This window comes from Meriones unguiculatus, chromosome 6, assembly GCF_030254825.1.
Source record: "Meriones unguiculatus strain TT.TT164.6M chromosome 6, Bangor_MerUng_6.1, whole genome shotgun sequence".
NCBI lineage: Eukaryota > Metazoa > Chordata > Mammalia > Rodentia > Muridae > Meriones > Meriones unguiculatus.
Window position 1 is genome coordinate 16291192 of NC_083354.1, and position 26159 is coordinate 16317350.

General features: G+C 41.6%; 1 protein-coding gene across 13 annotated transcripts in view; it reads left to right on the top strand.

Annotated features, from left to right (window-relative positions):
• Tex9 (testis expressed 9) overlaps window positions 1–26159 on the top strand; it is a 69617-nt gene that overhangs the window by 14685 nt on the left and 28773 nt on the right. For 2 of the 13 annotated variants that reach the window (XM_060384782.1, XM_060384781.1), the window contains exons 3-7: window positions 16248–16385; window positions 16506–16585; window positions 19301–19364; window positions 21311–21390; window positions 25342–25390. In XM_060384782.1, coding sequence (XP_060240765.1) covers window positions 16359–16385; window positions 16506–16585; window positions 19301–19364; window positions 21311–21390; window positions 25342–25390 — 300 coding nt within the window. In that variant the 5' untranslated portion in view covers window positions 16248–16358. The other 11 variants (XM_060384784.1, XM_060384792.1, XM_060384785.1 and 8 more) reach the window with 8 other exon arrangements.

Consider the following 26159-nt stretch of genomic DNA (forward strand, 5'->3'; position numbering starts at 1 on the left):
TTGCCATTGTTACCATGTAAGTTAGTGACTTTTAGACCATTAACAGTATTATAAAAAGTTCGTTTCATTTTAACCCCAGAACATTTCCTTTTAGTAGTCAGTATTATTTTTCCTTCCTCTCTAGCCCCTCTATAGCTGTTAGTCTATCTCTTATTTCTATGTATTTGCATACTCTATTTATTTCAAATAAATATAACATACAATATGTAATTTATTGTATTTATCATGTTTTTAATTTTTTTTTTATTTTTTATAATTTATTGGCTTTAGATTCTGATTGTAGCCTCCTCCCTTGTCTCCTCCCAGTCCCACCCTCCTTCCTCTTCCCCCTATTGCCCTCCCCTAGTTCTCTGAAAGGGGAATCCCTCCTCTCTTACTATCTGACCCCAGCCTATCAAGTCTCATCAGGACTGCCTGCATCCTCTTCCTCTGTGGCCTGGCAATGCCCCTCCACCAGAGGGAAGTGATCGAAGAGTGGGTGACAGAGCCCATGTCAGAGACAACCCCTGCTCCAGGAGGTCTAGGGCCTGTCCATGCATGGTCTTTGGTGGGTGCATCAGTCTCTGCAGGCCCTCCTAGGCTCAGATTTGTTGCTCTCCTTGTGGAATTCCTGTCCCCTCTGGGTCATTCTGTCCCCCCACTCTTCCAAAGGACTCCCAGTGTTCTGCCCAAAGTTTGGCTGTGAGTCTTAGCATCTGCTTTGATCCCCTGCTGGGTGAACACTTTCAGAGGGCATCTCTGGTAGGCTCCCATCCTGTTCCCTCTCTTTAACCACTTCTGGTGTCTATTCTATCTGTCCTTCTGAATGAGAATTAAGCATCCTCCCTGTGATCCTCCTTGTTATTTAGCTTCTTTAGGTCTGTGGATTGTAGTATGATTTTCCTGTATTTAATGGCTAATATCCACTTACAATTGAGAATATACTACGTGTGACTTTCTGGGTCTGGGTTAACCTCACTCAGAATGATCTTTTTTTCTAGTTCCATCCATATCTTGCAAATTTCATGATTTCCTTGTTTTTAATAGCTGAGTAGTATTCCATTGTGTAAACTGCTGAATCCATTCTTTGGTTGAGGTAGCACCCAATTTTCTGAGAAAGAGTCAGTTGATTTCCAAAGTTGTTGTACAAGTTTGCACTCCCACTAGCAATGGAGGAGTGTTCCCCTTTCTCTACACCCTCGCCGACATGTGCTGTCACTTGAGGTTTTGATCTTTGCTATTCTGATGGGTGTAAGGTGGAATCTCAGGGTCATTTTGATTTGCGTTGCGCTGACAGCCAAGGATGTTGAGCATTTCTTTAAACGTTTCTCTGCCATTTGATATTCCTCTATTGATAATTCTCTGTTTAACTCTGTAGCCCATTTTTAATTGGATTATTTGGTTTATTAGTGTTTAATTTCTTGAGTTCTTTATATCTTTTGGATATTAGCCCTCTGTTGGATGTAGGGTTGGTGAAAATCTTTTCCCAGTGTATAGACTGTCATTTTGTTCTGTTGACAGTGTTCTTTGCTTTACAGAAGCTTTTCAGTTTCATGAAGTCCCATTTATTGATTTTTGATCTTAGACCCTGAGCTGTTGCTTGCTGTTCTGTTCAGAAAGCTGTCTCCTGTGCCAGTGAGTTCAAGGCTCTTCCCTACTTTTTCTTCTAGTAGATTTAATGTGTCTGGTTTTATGTTGAGATCCTTGATCCACTTGAACTTTAGTTTGGTGCAGGGTGAGAAATATGCCTCTCTTTACATTTTTCTACATGTAAACATCCAGTTATGACTATTTAATTTATTTAGCTGATCTTGGAAAATATATCTTTATCATGTTTTTATGTACATCCCATAGCCTGTATTATTTAATTTTTTTATGCCTGAATAATAGTCTGTTGCATGGATATACATGATATTTTACTTTGAAATTCATTACTTGATAAGTATTTGATTTGTTTTTTTTATTTGATTTGTTTTTACTTTCTGGTTATTATAAATAATGCTGCTAATGTGTTTGTGTACAACTTTTTATATAAACATTGTCTTAGTTACTTTCCTATTGCTATGATAAGACACTATGACCAAGACAACTTACAGAAAAAAAGGAGTTTATTGGGGACTTACAGTTCCAGAGGGTTAGAGTGCCTGAGCATTGTGGCAGAGAGAATGGCAGCAGGCAGGCAGTTATGGTGCTGGAACAGTAGCTGAGAGCTCGCATCTTGACCCATAAGCCACAGGCAGGGAGCTCACTGGGAATGGCATAGGCTTTTGACACCTCAGAGCCCACTGCCCCCTGCGATACACCTTCTCCAGCAAGGACACAAGTCCTAAACCTTCCAAAGTAGTTCTGCCAGCAAGATGGCTGCATTCAAATACATGCGCCAATGGGGCCATTCTCATTCAAACCACCACAAAACACGTGGGGGTTTGTTGTTGTTGCTGTTTGAGACAGGGCCTCTGTGTAGAACTCACTGTGTAGACCAGGCTGGCCTAGAACTCACTCTGTGTCTGCCTGTCTGGTGCTGGAATTAAATATATGTCCTACCACACCTGGCTCAATATGTGAGTGAACATTTTCAGCTCTCTTGGGCAAATACCCAGGAATGGAGCAGCTGTGTCATGGGGCAAGTCTATTTTTAACTTTCTGAGGGACCACCAAACTGTTTTCTGTAGTGGCTACGCCATTATCCATCTCAATAGGTCTGATTTCGAACAAAATCTAAAATTTCTTTGTTAAATCTTTTTGGATGGTTTACAATATTTACCAATGACTAATTTAAGTCCAGGATCTTGCTTGTTGTTTGCTATCTAACTAGTTTTTTTTAATTTTGTTGTTGTTGTTTGTAATTTTACTATTAAATTGCTTTCTGAAATGCAGTTTTATTTCTACTTTTGTTTATTCTTTTTAATTTTTTAGTTGTTTACTGCATCACTGTCTTCAACCGTGTAATACTGCGCTGTTATAATCCTGAGCTTCATGGCAGGATACTCCCAATCCTTCCCTCTTACGCCTTTCACCCTTGCATGTGTTGTGAATTCAAACACAATACTGCTATTTTAGTTTTGTGTGTCTGCCTGTAAGAGGCCAGAGATTAACCTCGGCTGTCATTTCTCAGGTACTGTGAAATTTCACAAGGTACTGCCTTGTGTTTGTTTATTTTTAAATGACTTTTGTTTGTTTAAGTGCATGCATGATGGATAGCTTCTAAGGGCTGGTTCTCTGCTCCCATCATGTGAGTCTCCGGGATCAAATTCAGGTTGCCAGGTCTGGTGTCAAATGCCTTTACTTACGAAGCCATCTTATTGGCTCCACTTTGTTTTTTGTTTGTTTTGTCTTGTTTTGAGACAGGATTTCTCACTGATCTGGCACTCACCAAGTTGACTAAACTCTAAGGCCAATAAGCCTTAGGGATCTACCTGTCTCACCAGTGCTGGGTCTACATGGGAGTGCCATGTTGCCTGGCTCTTTTTGTATGAGCTCTAGGGATCTAGTGCAGCAAGTGCCTTTACCCCATAGCCATCTCACCAGTCCTGAAGAAGTACAGGTATAGTGCTAATGCCTTTTCTTCCATTAGTTTTCCTCATTAGAAAAGCAGCTCCACAAGATATAAAATTCTACTTTGGCTAACTTTCTTTCCAGCACTCTGCTGTTTTCTTTCCATTGTTTGTAACTCACATAATTGATGATTAGTTGTCTAACTTTGATCTGCACTTTTCTGTTTATAAAATTTCTTCTCATATCTGGCTGCCTTTATCTTATATTTTTAGCACTTTACATATGATGATTCCTGGTGGCTTTATTTTTGTTACTCTTATTTATCCTAACCAGGATTCTTTGATAGGTCTTGTTGATTACTTTTTCCTTGCTATAACAAGTACCTGAGATATTCAACTTTTGAGACAGGGTTTCTGTGTGTAGCCTTGGCTGTCCTGACCTCAACTTTATAGACAAGGCTGGCCTCAAACTCACAGAAATCCATCTGCTTCTGCCTCCCAAGTGCTGGGATTACAGGCATGTGCCACATGCCCGGTTTTGATACTTAGCTTTTGAAAGGGAAAGCTTTATTAGTTCATAGTTTTGAAAACCCTAAGTTGTATTTGGTTGGCCCCAATGCTTCTGATAGGTTATGTAGGCAGCACATCATGGTGGAGTCGGTGATGGAACAAAGCTTCCCTCCTCATTCCTGGGATACCAAAGGAGAGAATAAGAGCCTGGGAGTCGGAGTCCTGTTCACCCCTCAGTGACATACCTCAGTGACCAAAAGTCTTTCTACTAGATCCCACCTCACCTTCACCTGCCTGCTTCTCTATGGCACCAGCATCGGGGAACTGTTTAACATGTGACCAGCAACTGGGGGCAAGTTAGAGCAGGTAGCCATTCCAGATTCATATTCCCCTTCTCTTCCCTCCCCTCCCTCTTGTTTTATGGAGTCTTGAACTTGGACCAGTGGTCCCAGGTTTTCAAACCTGAAATCTTAAATCCAAAAGATTATAGGACTAGCAGGACTGAATTCCACCAATCAAAATTAATCACTACTGACCACCCTGTCATGCAGAGTAAAACATCCACCCATCGATCTGCCCTTATATGTATGATAGGAACTGAAAAATGAGACATTCACAAGTAAAAACCCCACAGCTTGTTTCCTTCACACTGTGCTTAAAACAAAAAACAAAACAAAATAAAAACCTCATCTTTTTTTTACATTGATCAGACTTGAATGAATTCTTTGACCTTCTATAACTCCAGGCCATCATGTTAACGTCTCCATAGCTGGCTGTGGGTCAGAACCTTTTGCTGCCAGGCTTAGCTTTTATCCAGTTTAATATTTGTCCATATGGATGACACAGACTCATACCCACTGCTGTAAGTGAAACAGTATTGTGGTAGGTCTTTCCTACCAGCAGAACCAACATAACGCTTCCTCCCAAAGCCTGTTTTTTTTTTCTTTTTCCAGCATATCCCTTATGGCTATCCTCACATTCCATGGCACACGATTATGGGGCGGGTTGTAGTATATGTGTTTGGTGTTGCCTTGCATGGTATATCTTTCTTGAGCTGTTGTCACTTGTCACAGGACTCCTGACATTTTGATTAGCTTTTTTCTTTTACCCTGCTTCTATATAACACCTAGTTAGCAAGTTCACAGTCTCTTGAGCTCTTTGCTACGGATGTTAATCCTGCACTTTAAAAAACTTACACATCCCCAGTCCTCTGTTCTAGCCCCTGTGATGAAGCACTGCAGATTCAGTCCTGGGCAGACTGCTCTTCCAGGACCCCTGGCTGAGCTGTGCGTGTTCTTGTCTTCTTATTGGGTCCTTATATCCCCCCACCCCAATTATGTTCTGACCTTCATTGGAATCTGCCTTGAAGTACTTACCTCATTTTTTTATACTGTCCTATAAAGAAGAGGTGTATTTTCTTAAAGCAGTTGGAAGTGTAGTTCTCAATAGGGAGGGTTGACTACTTCAGCAGACTCATATGTTTTAGGTAAATCTCAGAATTCAGGATTCCCAGGGACATCAACCCAAATATCCCAAGTGTCACATTCACTACTCATAGAGACTCTACTGAAGTAGAATACAGTTTTCTTGTTTGGAAGTTGAACAGTTTCTGGAGAGAATGTCGTCAACAGTTAAGTTTTGGGTTTAGCTGTAAGTTTCCTCTGCTCTCCTGCCACTGGAAACAGAGCTCCACTTCATATGCTGATAAGGGGACCCTGTGGCTTTCCCTCATCTTTTAACTGCTTAGTTGTTCTCTGCTTTTCGTCCTCATCTACAGCATCAATCCATGTTACCATTAGCCGTAGAAACTCATTGTCCCTGAATCCATATTCCTTAACTGTTACATGCATCAGTCTAACTATGCTACTTATTTTCATTGATATGTCATCCCTGTTGACAGCTGGTAGAAGTTTCAACAGTTTGCAAAGTTGGATATTTTCCTCACCGTCTATGGTGAATGATGTAGCTCTAAATCCCACCATCTTACTTAGTTTCTCAGATGTCGCCAGTACCAACCTGGTTGGGCTTCCTTGTCTGCCCTTGTTCAATATGGCCATTTCACGTCCTGCTGTAAGTCATCTCAGCCTTCAGCCAACATACCTCAGTGCTGATAGTGTCCCAGTTAACTATACTTTGCCCGATACCAATGCTTCTCCTCTTTAACGTTTTTGGCCAGTGGACAGTTAATTCAGCAATTGTTTTGTTTTATAGTAAATCAGTTCAGATTTCTTTAACCATATGTCTCAGGCCTGGTGATAGTGGTGCACAACTTTAATCCCAGTACTCAGGAGGCAGGGGGACGCATATCTCTTGAGCTTAAGGCTAGCCTGGTCTACAGAATGAGTTGCAGGATAGCCAGGGCTACACAGAGAAACCCTGTCTCAAAAACCAACCAACCAACGAACAAACAAACCAACCAACCAATCAACCAAAACAAAATGTCTTAGACTGTGGTTCATAAACAATAAAAATGCTGCATCACTACCAGTTCTGGGGGCTGAGATTTAGGTACAAACAAATCCAGTGTCTGACTGAGATTCTGTTTAAGAGATGGTACACTAGCGTGGAAGAGTGAACAAGTCCTCTCAACCTGTTTTATAGGAATCCCAGCACCATTCATGAGCCCTCGAAGCTAATCACCTCTCTCAAGGCCTTTAGTTCCATTGCAGTGGGGGTTAGCTTTCAACATATACTTTGGGAGGATCCAAACACTGAGACTATGGAATAAAAATAACGTACTAATTTACCATTTAAAAGTAACTAACTATTTTAAAGTAATCAACAGCATTAAGTAAATTTGCAATATTTACAATTAAGTATATTTATAATCTATACATTAAGTATATTTACAATATACAACAGTATATTTACAATAAGAATAATCTCTACGATCTACTTCCACAATTTTCAAATCACCTTGGAAAGGAACTCCATGCCCACAGAAGTTTCTTCTTAGGAGCCTTTTACTTCATCATTTGACAACTGCCAATTATTTTTGTGCACTTGCTCATCCTAGATATTGCAAATAAATGAAATCATACAAAATTTGGCTGGCTTTTTGTGTCTGTTTTATTTCACTTAACATTGTCTTTAAGGTTCATCCACATTGTACCACGTTATCAGTCAGTATTCCATTGCTTTTTATGGAGGAGTAATATTTGTTTATGTGGCTCTACCACATTTTATTTATACACTTATCAGTTGATGGACAGCACCGTTGTTTCCATCTTTTGACTGTTGTGAACAGTGCTGCTGTAAATGTTTCCTTTTTTTTTTTTTTGTCAATGTGAAGTCTTGTGCTGTAGTACTTGGATAACTAAAATGTCTTCATGGGCTGGAGAGATGGCTCAGTGGTTAAGAGCACTGGTTGTTCTTCCAGAGGACCTGGGTTCAATTCCCAGCAGCCACATGGCAGCTCACCACAGTTCCAGGGGATCCGACCACAGACATACATGCAGGCAAAACACCTCCAGATAAACTAGTTCACTCGTAATTACCTAAACATGTTGTTATATTCAGCTTTTTTGTTTTTCCTGAGATGTTTCTTCATTTAGTTCTTAACCGTGGATAGATCATAAAGATCATTTTCTCTCCAGTTTAGACCACTTTTGAATGCCAGAATATTTTGATCCGGTTAGAATTTTATTGAATTCAATTAGGGAATGTTACAAAACTTCTGGAAAAAATTCTGAACAGAATATACATTTTTATATTAATTTTTAAAGATCTGTATACATATGGACATTTTACCTGTGTGATTTAAGTGCACCTAATGTATGCAGTACCTAATGAGACCAAAAGAGGTCATCAGATCCTCTGGTGCTGGATTTGACATTTGTAAGTTACCATGCTGGTGCTTGGGATTGAACATGGGTCCTCTGGAAGAACAGCCAGTGGACTTAACCATAGCCATCTCTTCATCCAAAGATTATACAGTTTCAAGGAAAACAACAATATTTCTTGGGAATGGAAATAATTTTATGTGACAGTGTAAAGAGGACAACCCTGTCAAATTAATGCTAGTGTTAAAATAGTGACTTGTCACATTTTGTGTGTGAGCCCATGAAAAGAAAGTGGCTTCTGAAAATATAAGTGATCCCTGAGAAATTTTTTGTCTCTAAAGAGCAAAGATAACATGTAAGACTGAAACCTCTAAAGAGACTATGAGCTCTCTTGTGGTCTAAATTGGACCAATCAATGGTGATGTCAGTCGTTTACTTTAAGCATATTAAAGTGAGTTGTGGTAAAGAGAAAGACTGTCCATGAATGAATAGAGTTAAGCATATATTGTATAAAAGTAATTCTTAGAAATGTAGCACTGATTAAAGCCATGTAGTAATTATTTTACTAAGGAAAGTGAAATGCCTAGAATGTAGAAAAGCAAAGTTAGCTACACGTGCCATGACCTCTGTAGAAGGAGTGACATATAATTAAGAGGCAAGCAACAAAGTGTGACGGAACTCTTTAGGAGTGTGGGGGAGTTTGGATCACAAGTGTCCCTTCCCTTGCTTTTTTTTTTTTTTTTTTTCTGACCGTCTTGCCGCCATTGGTCTTTCTTCCTAAGTCGGAAGTGTTTTATCAGTTGAAACCAGAGCTGCTGAAACATGAGATTAATTTTTCTGATCTAGGAGTAAGTTTTGTGTACCTGGGGAGATTGTGAGGTTAATTGTCCACGTACAATATCTAGAATCAACAGGCAGAGGACCCTCTGGGCATGACTGTGGGATTATCTTGATTACCTTAATTGATGCTCCAAGGCACATCATAGCTGTTGGCAGCACTACTCCCCCGGCAGAGAATCCTGGGATGGAGAAAGTGAGCTAAGCCCTAAGAGGCATTCATTGCTCTCTGCTTCTTGAAAGTCAGTCATTGTAACTAGCTGCCTCAGGCTCCTCCTGGCTTGACTTTCCCACTGTGATGGAGTATACCTTGACCTGTAAGCTAAAATAAACCCTTTCTCCCTTGAGTCACTTTTTTCAGGGGAAAGGAACTACGTCATCTGACTTTTCACATGTCTTCTTATCCCTCCATTTTATCCCTGGACATGTTTATGGGATTTCCACCTCAGTTCATTGTTCAGAAGTTGCTGGAGCCCACCAGCAGAGTCAAACAGTTCTTCAATCAAGAGTAAGGATTGAAAGAAAATTAATAAATCAACACACTACACATGGGATCTGTTCAAGAGGGCTCCAGTAGAAACTAGTCACACTGGTTTATTCCAATAATCCCCTACTCAGAGCAGAGCACCTCAGTACAATGAATGGGTTCATAGACAAGTCAAACTTGTTTACCTTGACCACACATCTGTGTGATCCTCACACAAACAAAGGTATGAGCTTGACAAGACATCCTTTTTGCTGTCTCAAACAAAAGGAGGTGAACTTGGCAAAACATCCAGGTTTTCCAGGTGAAGGCCAGGGTGAAAACATGTCTTTCTGCTGAGAGCTCAATAACAAAGCAGCTGGACAAAGCAGTGGCTCTCCACAGGAAGTCAGCTCCCTATTGGGATAGGAATAGTGAAACAAAGGCAGGTGGAAGAGGATGCTAGGAGCCTGCTCTTGAGGGATTGAATCCAGGGACCCACAAACAGAAGCTTTTGTTAGGCTTCTGCTTCTGAAATCCCAAATTTCTGGCCTTTCTTGATCTCCTATTTTTGTCTATCCAGGCCCACTAAAGCAAAATCATTGCCAATCTGAGTTGGTGAATTTGCCATATGAACTCTGGCTTGCTACCCTGTGATACAATCCTGTAACTAGGTCAGTTTTTCCTCCTGATCCACCAGGGACTCAGCTCCCAGTAGAGCTCAGGACAAAGCTGCAAGCTGCGGCTCTGTAAACAGCCTCTTGTTTTTATGCCCTGAAGAACTTCTGTTCTATGCTGTTACATGTGTTGCTTTTAAAATCTCCTAATCACCTGATTTTATGACAGACACTAATTTGTTTCCGAGCTTCAGATTCCATTTTTGTTTTAGCGCCCTAGGAAAATTGCCCAAGTTGCTTTAATTAGTATCAATTTGGTTGTCAAATTTTCAAGATGAAGCCATTGTGTTCAAGCATTATTTAAGCTAGGGCATTAAAATTAGCTGGGGATTTTTTCAAGAATCACTAATTATGACCCAATTTTAAATGTAACATTTAAAAAGAATTATTAATAAGTCTATACCCTATCTCTTTGGGCTACAATATCTCATAGTTATATAAAAAGTTAATTGCTAGCCAAAATTTGTATCCCTTTACACTGTGTAAAATATGTCAACGCAATTGTCTGTATTAAAAGAGGCAGAAGTTGAGTAATTGCAAAGTAATTTATATTTATCTTTGGAGTGCATTTGCCCTTATATTTGAATATGTCTGAGTCTAATGTCTAGGGAATTCATATCAAAATAATGAAGCTGTCTTATAAAGTTCTCAAATCAGGGGGTTGCCTCTCCCCACTTCTGTTGCTTTTCTAGGTTGAGAAAGAAAGCTAAATTGAACCCCATTCATCTTCAGTAAATTTCTATGTTAAACACAGATGTGCAGAAATTAAGTCATTGGTCTGGGAGGAATTCAATAGCAGAGTAAAAGCTATGAAATAGGAATATTAATATTTCTCTTAGATTATCTGGTAAAGGCAAAGAAGGAGAATTAAAAAAAAAGAAATGTAAAAAAATAAATAATACCAGGAAAAATAACATTAAGAAACAAAGCATTGCAGAATCCTGGAATAAAAACAGGGAGTCTGAACTTCCCAAGAATTAGACTGGATTGGAATTTATCCACCTAGTTCTGCATCCCATGTTCCATAGACGCAGAAGTAAAGATGAAGATGGAGATGAAGAAGCAGTAATAAGCTATTGAAGCAAAACCTAGAATTTTTGAAAACGAGGTCATATCTTGTGGGAGGGCATCTGTTGATATAATAATAAGAATATATCATGTTTTAGGGCTGGAGGAATGGTTCAGTAGTTAAGAGAACTGACTGCTTTTCCAGAGGTCCTGGGTTTGATTCGCAGCACCTGCATGGTGACCATAGCAACAAATGATTTTTCTAATTGTAAGTACCTAACATTCTACTCATCTAGTTTTCCACAAAAATTGAAAATGAAAGTATTTATTAATGCCTCGTTTACTTTAACTAGAATGTACATGCCCTCAGACTAGTTACTATGCCCTACATCTTCATATTTAGAATAAAAATTGAACCATATTAGGTCCACTTTTTAAATGAATAAAGTACATTAAAACAAATGTATGTCTTTTTCTTTTCTTTCTTTCTTTCTTTCTTTCTTTCTTTCTTTTTTTTTTTTTTTTGAGACAGGGTTTCTCTGTGTAGCCTTGGTTGTCCTGGACTCCCTTTGTAGACCAGGCTGGCCTCGAATGCATAGGGATCCACCTGCCTCTGCCTTTCAGCGTGCTGGGCTTACAGGCGTGTGTCACCACACCCAGCTCCGTCTACTTTGGTATCCTGAATACCAAGCACATGGTGGTCTAATCGCCTCAGCCATTTTAAGGCCTTTCCAACTTGCTCCCCTCGTGTTGATTGTGTGAGCGATGTGGCATCATTAGGGCTGATTGTGGTTTATTCTATTTGTACTGCATCTTTACAAAAATTATTTGAGATGGCACCAAAATTACCACAGTGGATGAGCCACTCTGCTTGCTTGCTTTCTCCTCCTTCCCCCCTTCGAGAAGCACTTCTGTTAAAAGTTTACGGCGTGGGGCTAGAAAGAAGGCCCAGCAGTTAAGAGCATTTGCTGCTCTTACACAGCACCCAGACTCAGTTCCCAGCATTCTGAGTCTGCTGCTCTTACACACCAGGAAGCTCATCTCCAACTATAACTCCAGCTCCAGGAAACCTAATGCCCTTCTGGCTTCTACAGGGACTGCACATACATACATACATACGTGCACATACATACATATAGTCAAAACATGAGTACACATAAAATTAGAAAAGACATTTTAAGAAAGTTTCTATGGTGGTGGTGCACACCTTTAATTCCAGCACTTGGGAGGCAGTGGCAGGCAGATCTTGTTTAAGTCCAGACTGGTTTAACAGTGAGTTCCAGAACAGCCAGCACTACACAGAGAAACCCTGTTTCAAAACACAAACACACACACACACACATACACACAAAAAAAAAAAAAAAAAAGAAGAAGAAAAAAAGAAAAGATCGGCTAGTTTTTTCACTGGGTCCATGAGGTGTTTACAAAGTCATATAGCTATTAAGTCAGCAAATGGAGGGTGCCATTGAATGGGTGTCTGGTGGTGAAATAAAAAAGCATGAGTCAGCTGGCTAGTGAGTGAGCGCAAACTTGATTTCTCCTCACTGAGCCTGGACGTGGTTGGTGCCATCACTAGTAGAGCAGCTTTATTACCTTTGAACTTGAACTCACACCAGCATCTCAGGAGTTTCAGTGGTTTCTTTTTCTGAGGCATCTGGCTTCTAGGACTGAGCATCTCCTAGTTTCCCTAGCTCTCTGGTCTGTAGATTGCCACCATGGGACCATCCAGAATCTGACTGAGTAAGCCAGTTTCATGTCTGTCTGTCTGTATTTCATTATATGCTTCTCTAGAGGGTCCTCAGGGCCTGGGGAGATAGTTCAATGGTTGAAGCATTTGCCAGAAGCTTGAGGACCAAAGTTCAGATCTTCAGAAACCATGTAAATGCTGGGTGATTGTGACGGCCTACCTATAATTCCAGACTCAGAAAGAAGAGACCAGAACCCCCTGAGCAAGCTGACCAGCAACATTATCTACGTCAACACGCTCTAGGTTTGATTGAGAGTCCCTGCCTCAGTGAATATGGTGAAAGAGTATGATTCCTGATAGCCTTGGGCCTCTACATACATGTGCAGCCGTGTGCACAGACACCAACATGTGTGCCCACACACATGGACACATGCAAAAACATACACACTACATATTCAGGCAAAAGAGGGTGGAGAGTGGGAAAGAGGCAGAACCCTGATTAATCTACCTGGCATGGAAATGGTTGGAAGGCCATGAACACAAGCAGTAGGACACTTGCCCTAGCTTCCTAAAAAGGAAACTTCTACTCAAAGAAGCTCAGCTGGGGTTAGGGGCGTGGACTAAGGTGTCTCCAGGAGAGAGAGAGAGAGAGAGGAGAGGTCAAGTCAAGGGAAGCCAATCAGTGAAAGCTGCCATTCAAAACCAGGAAGAGACAAAGAAAGGAATCTCTCTGCTTACAGGCTTTGAAAAGAACATGGCCCGAGACACCAGGATTTTTTAACGTCTTACCCCTAGGACTTTGAAACGTTTGTGTTGTATTTAGCCACCAATTAGTAGGACTTGTGAGAGCAGCCCAGAATTTCTACTCTTTTTGTTTTTGTTTTTGTTTTAGAGACAGGGTTCCTCTGTGTAGCCTTGGCTGTCATGAACTCACTCTGTAGATGAGGCTGTCCCAAACTCACAGAGACCCACCTGCTTCTGCCTCCCTGAGTGCTGGGATTTCAGGCTTGTGCCACTATTCTTTTAAAGTGTGTTTTCTGTCCCTGAGTGCATCTGTCTCAATGAATCCCTATGGCTTCATGAAGAGGTAGTACTCTGGTGATTTTGGTTGGGTTTCCTATAGATGTGGATTGGCTTAAGCTAGTTGCTAGTGCTGTTTAGGATATCGGTGTCCTTAGTGGTGTTTTGCCATGTGACTCGTTGGTTATTATAAGAGGCATGTTGAAGTTGCCTTCTGCAATATTGGGGTCACTGTTTCTCCTTGGGGTTTGCAGTCTTGCTGACTGCATGCTAAGGAGTAGTATATCTCCTTGAAGAGTTAAGCTTTTCTTTCTTTCTTCCTTTCTTTCTTTCTTTCTTTCTTTCTTTCTTTCTTTCTTTCTTTCTTTCTTTCTTTTGACACAGAGTTTCTCTGTGTAGCCTTGGCTGTCCTGGACTCACTTTGTAGACCAAGCTGGCCTCAAACTCACAGAGATCCACCTGCCTCTGCTTCCCTGAGTGCTGGGATTACAGGCATGGGCCACCAAGCCTGGCTTGAATTAAGCTTTCTTATCTATATATAATATTCTTCTTTGTTCTTAATAATTATTCTGAAATCATATGAATTAGATACTACAGCTTAATTTTAATTAATGTTAAGTATGGTCTGTCTTTCTCTAGCCTCTGACTTTTAAAATAGTTTATTTTTGAGAACTGTTTTAACATCTTGATTTATTCACATATTTACCATTCACTCCATATAAAGTATACTATTCACTGAGTTCTAATATTTTGGGGGGATGTGCCACCAACACTATAATATATTTTATTTTAGGTTTTTATTGAGACAAAACTCAGTTTACTAAGTAGCTCTGGCTATTCTGAAACTTGCTCTGTAGACCAGGCTGATTTTGAAATCACAGAGATCAGCTTGTCTCTGCCTCCCAAGTGCTGGGATTAAAGGCATGTACCATTATGCCTGGTCACTATAATATATTTTAAAGTATTTTTGAATCCTACAAAACTCTTCAACCTATTTGTCATCTGCTGGGCCTAGGCAATCATTAATCTACTTTATTTCTCTATGGATTTGGCTATTCTGACCATTTTATAGTCATATTGTCAAGTCGGAATGAAATAATATACTTGTGGTCTTTTATAAATTGAATTTCATGAAATGGTATAATTTTTAATAGTTTATTTTGCTTAGCTTAATGTTGTCAAGGTTCCTCTATATTGTAGCGGGTATCAGACATTTTCTTCGTTTTTGTTGACTACGTTCCATTATAGAAATTGATGGTTTTAACTGATCTGCTCATTAGCTTATGATACTTTGGGTACTTTTCACGTTTTGGACATCATGAATAATATTTCTATGCCCTTCTCTGTATGACTTTCAGGTAGTTATTATTATCATTTGGTATACATCTAGTTCACTAGTTACCCTTCTAAACTTATGGTAGAAATAATTTTGACTAATGGGTGCAGAAAGAGTTTTAATGGCAGAAGGCATGGCAGCAGGCAGCCAGAACGGGAAGCTGAGAAATCACATCTTCACCTGCCAACATGAAGCCCACATGAGGGCTGGGAGTGTGACGAGGCTAGGGACTCTCAAAGCCTAGCCCCTGTGACAGACTTTCTCCAGCAAGGCTACACCTCATGAAGATGCCGTAAGATCCACCAAACAGCTCCAACTAAGGACAAGGAATTCAAATAGTGAGCCTTTGTGGGGCTGCGAGGGCAGGCACTTCTCATTCACACAGCCACACGCAGGTGTGCACTGCTGGGTTATGGGATAACTGTATAAGTTTGAAAGGAATTGCCAGACCTTTACATCATGATCTTTACATCATCGCTGACAGCGTAAGGCTCAGATGTCTCCGTATACCCCTTCACTTGCTCCTGTCTCCTTCTTACCACTTTAGTGGCTAAGAGTCTCATTGTGGTTTCGGTTTCTGTTTACCTGAAGACCAGTACTACTGAGCACCTTTTTATATAGTTTAGTCATTTGTGTATTTTCTTTACATAAATACATATAAAAGTCCCTTTGGCTTTTTTTTTTTTTTTCCTTTTGTGTTCTGATAGTTCTTTACATGTGGCTTATCCTTCTGGGGGCATAGCAAAAATTCTATTAATTCAGAGTCTCGACAGTTCACACACATGTTGCTTATGGATAGTTTTTCATTTAGCTATGATTCTGAATTCCTTTATGTATCTGGTGTACAATACCGGCCAGAGTTGATTCTTTTGCGTGTGAACATGTAGTTGCCAGCCGTCTATTGTTGCAGAACGCTCTCTTCCCCTTGAATGACCTTGGCATCCTTGGGCCAGGGGATTGTAAACGGGAAGGCTTATTTCTGGACTCTCAGTTTTATCCTCAAACAATCGGATCCTGACCTGTGTTGCAGGCAGGATCTTAAGCATGAGCTCATTTGCTTTCTCAGTAGCCTGCTGATGTTGACACTATTCTTAGTCCCTCCTGGCAGAGGAAGTAGCTTAACATCGTGGATGGTACGTCTGGACAAATTTGCGATGAAACTGACAGCCTGAGCTCTCGGCCGTGTCGTGAATAAAATGTTAGTAACCAGAGCTATAGAAAGCTGCATCTGGAAAAAGAAATCAATTTTAGCAAACACTGTGAGCTAGATTGGCCTACAGGGCTGGAGAAAGACCTCCGGATAGGGCTTTACACCTTGCTGTCTGCGTGGTGGGGTCATAAACCCTTCCACCTCCAGGCCGAGGACTCAGAGGTAGGCGGGTTAAAGAGCTAGTCGCGGCAGGCTCCTTAGAATCGAGGAGCTGATGTCTAAAGTGCACGCAAAAACGGTTTAGGTGGAGACAGAAAGAAGTCCGCCCTGGGGCGGGAGGCTGCCCGAGACCTGAGAACTCTCGCGGGAAGATGTGCCGTTACCAAGGCAACCGCATCGCCCGCGGTTGGGAAAGATGGCGGGTCGAAGTGTTGGAGTGCGGGTGAGTTTTTGGACCTTGAGCAGCTGCGGGCTACGGGCTGCGGGACGGCGGGCGGACGGGCAGGAGGGACGGATGGACGCCAGACCCCCTTGACCTCGAGCTTTGCAACTCTGTCTGCAGAGACGTGGTGCTGCAGGTACTCAGCCGCGAGGGCGGCTTGCAGCTGGACGGGACCTCTTCGCCCGCGAGCAGGAGTACAAGTGAGCATCCCCCGGATTCCAGGGAGGCTCCCGGGATGCCCTTCGTGCCGAGTGGCTGCTTCTGGGGACGCCCTCCTTCCTAATCTGCCCTTAGCCTTGGCTCTTTCACAGGGGCAGTCTGAGAAGATATTTGTAGGGGCAAAGAATGTAAGGGCAGCAGGAGGGTTCGCTGTAAAGTGGCTTGGAGCGCACGAGTTGCCCGCGGAATCCCCAGAGCAGATTCTGAGGATTCTCAAAGTGCCAGATTTTACTTTGTGCAGATTTCTTCTTGGAGGCTTGTTTTCCAAATGACTTAGGTCCTGTCTGCGGCGGGAGGGAGGATGATATTCCTTGAATTGTTCTCTGGCAAGTTGTCCACCCACCCCCATCCCCTTGCCAGAGCAACCTTTTCATCTTCATTTCATCTTTTCGTTGCATTGCTTACTTGCAAAGCTTCGACAGCTCTGACACCTGCTGTCCCTCTGTCATATATAGGGAGGAACTCTCCAGTCACAGGGGACATGGGTCGATTTTGACGGAAGTCACACCTGCATTTGGACTGTAAAGCCCAGAGGGGCTATTGACTGTGCTAAACAGAGTCCTAGTTGTTTAATAAAAAAATTAATAATTTGCATATTTTGTTAATATCAACTCACTTGATGGCTTTTTCCCCCCTGAGGCAAGGGCTCTTCACATTCCCGTGGCTGTCCTGAAGTTCACTGTGTAGCCAAGGCCCTGAACTCACAGAGATCCATCTGCTTCTGCCTCCAGAGTGCTGGGAGTAAAGGCTTGAACCTCCGTGCCCAGCAGTAGTTTAGTTTTTTGTTTTGTTTTTTTATTCTGCCTCCTCTACTGGGCTCTAAACTCTATAGGGCAGAGATTATGTCTGCTTTATTTGTCATTCGATATACCCTTAATTTATGAAAAAGTGTATTTTAACCTTTTCAGTTTAAAGCATTTGAGCTAATTTGTTGCAAATGCCACAACAACAGAATGCAGCTGTAAGCAGTATGCACTGTCTTCACTGCTCAGCCCTGGTTCATGCTGTACAGCACACTGGATTTCCGCTCAAGACTGCCACTTGCTGATTAGAATGGTCTTTTTTCTTTCTGTTTTTGTTTTTCATGCATTCCCTTTTCCCTACTTATGATAATCCAAGTGGAAAGCAAACAGTAACTACGGGCCTCCTTACCACAGCTGTAATTTTGAGGAGCTCACTTTTATTTTTTGAGACAGGGTTTCTCTGTGTGGCCCTAGCTGTCCTGGAACTCACTCTGTAGGCCAGGCTGACCTCAAACTCACAAAGATTCACCTGCAGGGATTAAAGGTGTGCACCACCACTGCCTGGCTGAGGAGCTCACTTTTTAATTTTTTTAAGATTTATTTATTTGTATGTATGTATATATAGTGTTCTGTATACAGTGTTCTGCCTGCCTATAGGCCTGCACACCAGAAAGGGGCACCAAATCTCGTAGTAGATGGTTGTGAGCCACCATGTGGTTGCTGAGAATTGAACTCAGGACCTTTGGAAGAAGAGCCAGTGCTCTTAACCTCTGAGCCATCTCTCAAGCCCAAGAGATCACTTTTAATAGTTCATCATTATATTTGAAGTTTGCTCCACGGTTTGGGTCAGTTCCCTCTAAATCAAGCTTTGCAAAGTTGTTTTCCTTTAGACTAATTTGACTAAATGTAATTTTAAAGAAGTACATATCAAAACTTTTTCTCCACAATTTAATTCAGGTCACAGTGTATATGGCAGCAGTTTATGGCAGGCAGGGCACCTTGCTGGATCAAGAAACAGAGTGTTCGGGCAGGAAGTGAAGCTGGACTAAAAGCCTCCGAGACCTCTCCAGTGGCCGACCTCCAAAGCCGCACCTCCCAAAACAGCAGCACTCACTAGGAACCAACTGTGGAGACAGTTTACTTTCTCTGTTTCTCCTCTTTTTCTCTCTTTCAGATTAGAATTCTAATTAAATTTTTTTATAGTGTTTGTCTCTGTTTTTTAGAGTGTAAGTCCCTCCCCTCCCATTTTGTGCCTGCCTGCTCTCCCTTGGTGACTAATGTGATTTGTTATTTTTTTAAAGTCATCTTTATCAGGATTTGCTTTCAGAGCATTTATATTCTAGATGAGAAGCAGTTCCTGTAGCTTGGCTTTGAATTTCCCTCTACCAGCTTACCTTTCTTCTCCACTAATGTTGTAGGAAGGTTGGCAGAGTGTCTCTGAATCATCCTGATGAAATGAAGCTGGACCCCTCCTCCACATGTTTGAATTATAGGTGATCCTTCTACCTCACCACTGGCCCCTCACCTGAGATTGTGCGTGGAGTCTTTGTGGCCTATATTTTGTAGTTCATCTACTTATAGCTGCGAGGTAGTTCTGGCTTCTCTTCCTCCTAGTAGAGAGGCATCTCCCCCGAGTTTGAGCTTGTTGGAACCTGAATTCTCTACAGGTAGGATAATCCTGAAGCTGAGTTGAACTCACTTAGTTTGCTCTTGTCTAATTTGTTAGCTAATTACTTTATGGAAGATATGAGTAAAGGGCCATGGAAAGGCAAGGCAATGCTTGCATCCCGGAGGTGGGAAGAGGGGAGCATTCTAGGAGCTGTGTTCACTTTAGACTAAAAATGTGGTGTGTGCTTTGGCATACATTGATTATAATATAATTGCCCAAATTTAATTATTTTTATTTTTAGAATTTGAATATAACCAAACTATTGCATTATTTTCTGCTTTTAGACGTTTAAATGCAGAATTGGAGGCAAAAACTGCTGATCTGGTTCGACAAGCTGAGGAAGTAATAGTAAGTAGATGCACAATTTTTCCATGTAAGTGCTGATTTTTAAACTTTAAATTTACTGCATAACATGAATATAAAAAAATACCCAAAGCATCATGTATCAGCTCAGTGAGTGACAAGCAAAAATGTGTGTGTATAGGTGTAGCTCCAGTGTGGGTGTGCTAAAAGCAGTTTCTACTTAGGTGTTCCAATCATGTAATCAATAAGAACATTAATGTCAGTGATCTTTTCCAGTACCAAAACATCAGTACTATATAGTTCAGATGTGTTCACATGTGTTCTTGGATCCCTGACTTCTCAAGAATACCGAGGAATACTGACCCAGGCTCACCCTTCGTCTTAATAAATGAAAAAATTGCCAGATTCCACTCACAGACTGATGAGTGTGTCCATGACTAGACGGGAAGTAACAGACAAATTAACACCAAAAGTTCAATAGAGTTGAAAATACCAGGGCTCAAGGTGAAAGCTGGGTGGTGAGAACAGACATTGGGAGTCTAACACTAGCCGCTGTGTATAACTTAGGTTCCTAGGGCTAGGGTAAATCGCATAGCCAGGAAAAGCCTGGGGTCCTTTCCCCAGCCCACGAATCTAAGCCCTAGGCTCCATTTTGGCAATAGATTGGTATTTATTCTTTAAACATTTCTTCCTAAGCACCCCCATCCCCAAAGCTGATTTACCAGGGAACAGCCTGCCTAGAGGAGTCAAGTGACTGCTTTCAGACCCCACAGTTCTTGCCCTGACATCACTGATTCTTTTTTTAATCCTATTGTTCCCCAGAATGGAGTTGATAGAGGGAAGAAATTCTAATATTTCATTATTTTTAAGATTAAAAAAAATTTTATTTATGTGTATGTGTCTGTGTGTGAGTATGTGCACATGAGACCCACAGAGACCAGAGATGTTGGATCCCCTGGAACTGGAGTTACCGGTGACTGATTGTGAGCTGCCTGACCTGGGTGCTGGCAACCAAACATGGGTCATCTGCAAGAAATAGCTGAGCCATTTCCTCGCTGTCAGTATTTTATTTTGATGCTTCATATAAATCCATGATTATTTGTTGGCTGAGGATTGAGAAATATGGCAGCTATAACATTTTACTTGATAGATAGTAATTACAGATCTGCTAGTTGCATTTGAAATGAACTATTTTACTGTAAATATTTTAATTTCAGTATACAGTTTTGCCAATATCTGAAGAGAAGGAAAACATTTGTCCAGAAGCATGTTACAGGAGAATGGGAGGTGCATTTTGTCTATGATTAAGAGGTCCTCTAAAGGAGGGCTTTGCAGCCAGTCCTGAAGATACCTGATAAAACAGGATCAGATGAATGGGGAGGAGGTCCCCCCCTATCAGTGGACTTGGAAAGGGGCACGGTGGAGATGAGAGAGGGAGGGAGGGACTGGGAGGGAATGAGGGATCGGGACACGGCTGGGATACAGAGTTAATAAAATGTAACTGATAAGAAAAAAAATAAAATTAAAAAAAAAGAAAAGAAAATACAGCCATTGGAAAAAAAAAAAAAAAAAAAAAAGAGGTCCTCTAAAGAGAACCTTTGTTTTCACCTCAGAAAGATCAGAGTAAAAAAGACTAAGGGGCCTTAGGAAGCAAACCAAGTGCAACTTCTGCCATCTCCAGTTCGCATTTACTTTGTTTTGTGGCTTGATGACTCTTCTCCAGAAGCTTTTAATTGCAATGCTTCCCATGGACCAAGGGGCTTAAAGACTCTGACAGCCCCACTACCCTTATGTTTTTATCTTTGAAGTCATTTTTCTACACTGGACCAAAAAAAGAGTGAAACCACGGCAGTTAGTGTTCACTGTCATAGCACAGCATTTCTGATATTGCAGAGACCTGGATGGCTCTGCCGTAACGAGCGTTCAGAGGGGAGCTAAACGCAGTCCTTAGAGTGTTGTTCTGATATTCATGGCTTATCTTGTTTAACTAGAGAGAGCAGCAGGAAGTGCGGGCTAGGCCTCTCTCAACACTAAGTACATCGTGCAAAGAGGAAGATGCCTACGGAAGGAGGTATGTGACCGCAGTTTTCACGCGTGGCCTTCATTCAGTGATTCTTGTAAATCTTTAATCTATAAAACCTTTTTGAAATGTTAAAGTATACTTCAGAGAAGAGTACAGTATGTAAACTTATAGTTAGGGTTTACTAGTAAGTTGCAAACTAAGCTGTTACCTATTTTATCTTGTGTCTTTCTCCAGGTATTGTTTTAAAATAGATATTATTGTATTCACTTGAAAACCTGTAGCTTAGGGAAGGTCAGTGCTGGGCGAAGGTCAAACAGTGGTTTCCCTGGGGTTCACACCACGGTGATGTGAATTCTACGTCCTTTCTCACACACCCTACTGCCTTTCTTACAAAGTTATGTGTGAAGATTAGGTAGTGATAAGTTAGTATACATAAACATAAGTTATTTTTGGCTTCTCGTGCATTTTTAGCACATCAAAAAATTAGGCAACCATAAAATCTTTGTAATACATTTAGCAGAAGAGTGAGTTCTATGTGAGTACAATTATAGTCTTATTTCAGCAGAAGCTGTGATGGCCCCAAACAACCCACGCTGTGACTTTGTCTCTTGAGAACTCGGCTTTTTCAAGCATTACACAATGCAGTTCTAGCCACACCCGTAGTTTCTGTTCAGTGGGATTCTCTTCTTCTTGGTTCCAGTAAGCACCACATTTCACAACCAAGTCTACAGTTCCTCCTGAAGCTTGTTCTTCAATATACAGAGGCCCCAGTCACAATGGTGACTAAATGGACCCGACTCTGCTCTCAAGAAGTTAACACCTCTCTGTTAAGAGCTTTAGCTGCTTTTTGCAGAGGACCCTGATTCAGTTCTAAGCCCCCACGATGCTTGGCTGAGGACACCTTGCAGCTACAGCTGCAAGGAATCCAAGGTCTCTAACCTCTGTGGGCCGTGACACTCAAATAAACACACACACACACACACACACACACACACACACACACACCATAAACATCAAAAGGAAGGTCTTTTAAAACTCCTTCCCGCTGCCCATCACCCTGAGGTGCACGGTGCTACCTGCTGGTGCACTGCCATGCGAGACCACTGCGGTACAGCTGTGTGACAGGAGTCCTCCGTACACTGAAGAGTGAGCCTGGGGATACACTGCTGTGCATGCAGTAGTGCGTGGTACTCCCTGGGACCAAGGAATCACACAGCACAGAAACTGCGTGTGGCTAGAATTAAACTGTAACTCTCCAAACAACTGTGGGTTCTCAGCAGACAGCTTCAAGACACGGGCTGTTTGAGGACTGCGATTGCCTATTGCTTTGAGTTTTTCTTTCTAGTAAATCAATAAAGGTATGTTTTATCTCTTTATTTGGCATGTGCATATGTTCCTCTAATGGTAAATCACTTATCTGTATCCTCTGTGATTCTATCTGGTGTTTTATGAAAGAACATACTCAGTAGCTACCCAAATTCCAAAGTCTGGACTACAGATAAAATTGGGCCTGGCATTTATCCAGTAAACTAAAGAATTGAAATGATGTGTCTGCAGCTGATCTTTAGTTCCTGCTGAAGCAAGCAGAAGACTGATTTTACCAACATAAAAATAAACTGCTGATTTATTTTTTTTTTTTTACTAAGTTTTTCTCACATCCAAAGTGGTGATGACTTCTCTGTTTACCTGGTACAAGTGGGTTTTCTTTTACACTTACTTGTTTTTGTGTGTCTTTGTGTGCCCACATGTCCATGTGCACACATGCATTCAGTATGGAAGTCAGAAGACAAGCTGTTCTCTCCTTCCACCATGTGAGTTCCAGGGATTGAACTCAAGTCGTCAGGCTTGACAGCAGATGCCCTTATCTCGTAAGCCATCTTGTCGAACCTGGAATATTTTCTTAATGCAGCTGTTTCAATGGGTGGCTTTTATCGTGTGAACCATGGCATTTGCTACTTGTTGGGAATTGCTAAAGATGTGAGATACTTCTGTAAGAGAGACTGTCCATTTCAGGTTGGAGCAGTTATAACCTTCTTAAGAGTCAGGCAGTGTGTTCTACGATAGGTGATAGGTCTTCAACACCTATGGTTACTGGGTCAGCAAGGAAACACAGCAAGGAAATCAGAACTCAGCTCCCGTCAGTGTAACAGCCAAGTCCTCCAGTGTGCAGGAAGCCAGGCTGGCCACCCAGACCATCTCAGCCATACTTGAGACAGTTAATGAGAGGCAGCGCGGTGTGCTGCAGTGTCTGGCGTGGGTGTGCACCAGCAGAGGGAGCATGCCTACCTCGTGGCCACGGCAGCCGGCAGATGCTTCTAAAATGTTGGCTATTTTGATGTTGATTATGTTCGTGAGTGTGGATGTCTGTACATATGAATGTCACTGTCTGTGGAGACCAGAGGCGAGGCAGCTGGTTCCCTGGGGCTGGAGTTGCCAAGACCTGGACTCTGGTCTAGTGCTCTTAGCCACTGGACCTCCTCTCCAGCCCTTGGTAGCATGTGTGTGTGTGAGTGAGTGTGTGTGTGTGTGTGTGTTTGTGGGATGGAATGGACAGTGCAGGAAATGTGAATGGCTAGTGATGGTGGTAGGCATCAGCTTGAAGTAACAAAATACTTATGTGTAATTTTGGAAAGATTTTTGTGTTGTGTGTGAAAAGGTTGTTTTCCATAAATTTAAGATATTTCAAAAGCTACTTTCCTTTCATATAGATATTTCTAGTAAATATGATTAAAGTTAAATAGCAAAAAACCTACGCATGGTCAGGTCAGTCGGTGACATCTGATGGGAAGTCGTGTTATTTTGTGTGTCCTCTATTTTGGCCAGTCATTTCTAGGGACTTGATGGCATTTGCCCCACGTGGCAATAGACAGCAACACAGTGTAGTCCGTGATATTAATACAGGTGCTCTAGACAGCGGATGAGGAGTGAGTGAGCTTTCCATGGAAAGGGCTAGACAGCAACTGTTTCAGGATTCATGGGCTTAGGTAGTCTCTGTCCCAACTGCTGTAGAGTGAAGTCAGCACAGGCGGTAGGTCGTGAGTGGGTCTGGGCAGATCCAGCCTGTCGGTGAGCCAGTGTGTGTGTGCACCCACAGATATGCCTCGTTCTGAACTACAGACGTAACTCTGTAAACTCTGAACAAAAGGTTCAGGAAATAAATGGATTTAGATTTATCCATTCACTCATTCAGTTTACTTAATGTCAGTTGAAAACTTTATATGCAAAATGCTGTGACGAATTTAAAGCATTAAGCAGTGGGAAAGGCAGGCTGGACCTTACATTCGTGAGTTCATAATGTTTTGAAGAGAGACCCTGACCAATCGTTCAAGTGCATGAGAATGATGGTGTTGAGCACGCTTATGATGAAAGTGCTGCAGTGGATTATTCGCTTTGTTACTATTTAGTGTGTGTGTGTGTGTGCGTGTGCGTGTGCGTGTGCGTGTGTGCGTGTGTGCGTGCACCTGTGTGCCACCATGCGTAGGTGGCTATCAGAGGACAACCTGTTGGAATTAGTACTCTGGTTCCACCATGTACTTGAGCCTGCAGATCAAGCTCAGACGCTCAGGCTTGGTGCAGTCACACGCTTGCCAGTGCTGACTCATTTAGGAAGTGGATAGCTCTCCACGTAGCCAGTCATCACTTGCTATCATTTATACTAATAAAGATTTGTACTACATTTTCCTAAGAAAATACTGCCGCGCCTTCTCTGTAGTGAATTATTTAACCTAAGCACTTTTTATTGGCCTTCATTCAAAGTAAATTAATACCTAGGAACTAGAATCAGAGTGAAATGAAACTCTCTGTGCATATGTAATTGTTAAATATATACATATGTCTAGATATAATTTATATGGAAATAACTTTATAATTTATGTTGTTAATCTGTGGCTAGCTAGGACTAGAGCAGTATTTCTTCTTTAGCATATAATTATTGTTGAATGTCACGGTGTCTCAGCTTAATGTCATCTATTTAATGTAGTGCTTACTTTTCACTTGTAGAGATCTGTTGTCATCCGAAGGGATGGACGCTCCATGGTCAGAAACCAAGGTATGAAGTCAGACTTTCTGTAAATGTAATTATGTTCTGTAGAATTTAGAATTTTAACTTAAAAAAACCCAAACATTTATTTGTGCCACAGTGTGCACACGGAGGTCAGAGGACACCTTTAGAGATGGGTTCTCCTTTTCTGCCATGTATGCTCTGGGAATTGAACTCAGGTCATCACACTGGCAGCAAGCATCTTGTCATCTGTCCTGCTGGGCCCTAGGGTTGTTTTTTTGTTTTTAAAGATGAATGGGGAAGGAGCGTGACTCAACAGATAGAATGTGAACCTCAGTACTCAGCTATGATGCACTCATTCAGCATTGCTTATAAAAGATCTTGGAGCTGGGCCAGTGGTGCACACCTGTGATCCTAGCACTCAGAGGCAGAGGCAGGCGGATCTCTGTGAGTTCAAGGCCAACTTGACCTGCAAAGCGGGTCCAGGATAGCCAAGACTACACAGAGGAACTCTGTCTTGAAAAACAAACAAACAAACAAAGATCTTGGATAAGTTCTGCCTTGTAATTCCACTGAATAATTTGGAGGTTAGTGAACAAAGTTCTAAAGAAGAGACTTTATAGAATTAGGCCTTCAGTTCTCCATGAAATATAATCTTGTAAAATGAGACAGGTCCTCATCCAAAAGGCATTGGATAGAGATTGTTCTTCCAGAAACTGGGCATCCCGAGATCTCTAAGTTTCTATCTGCAAGGCTTTTTGAGTCAAGAGAACTGTACATTTCAAGGCCTGCTTGCCACATAGCTGGCTAATGATGA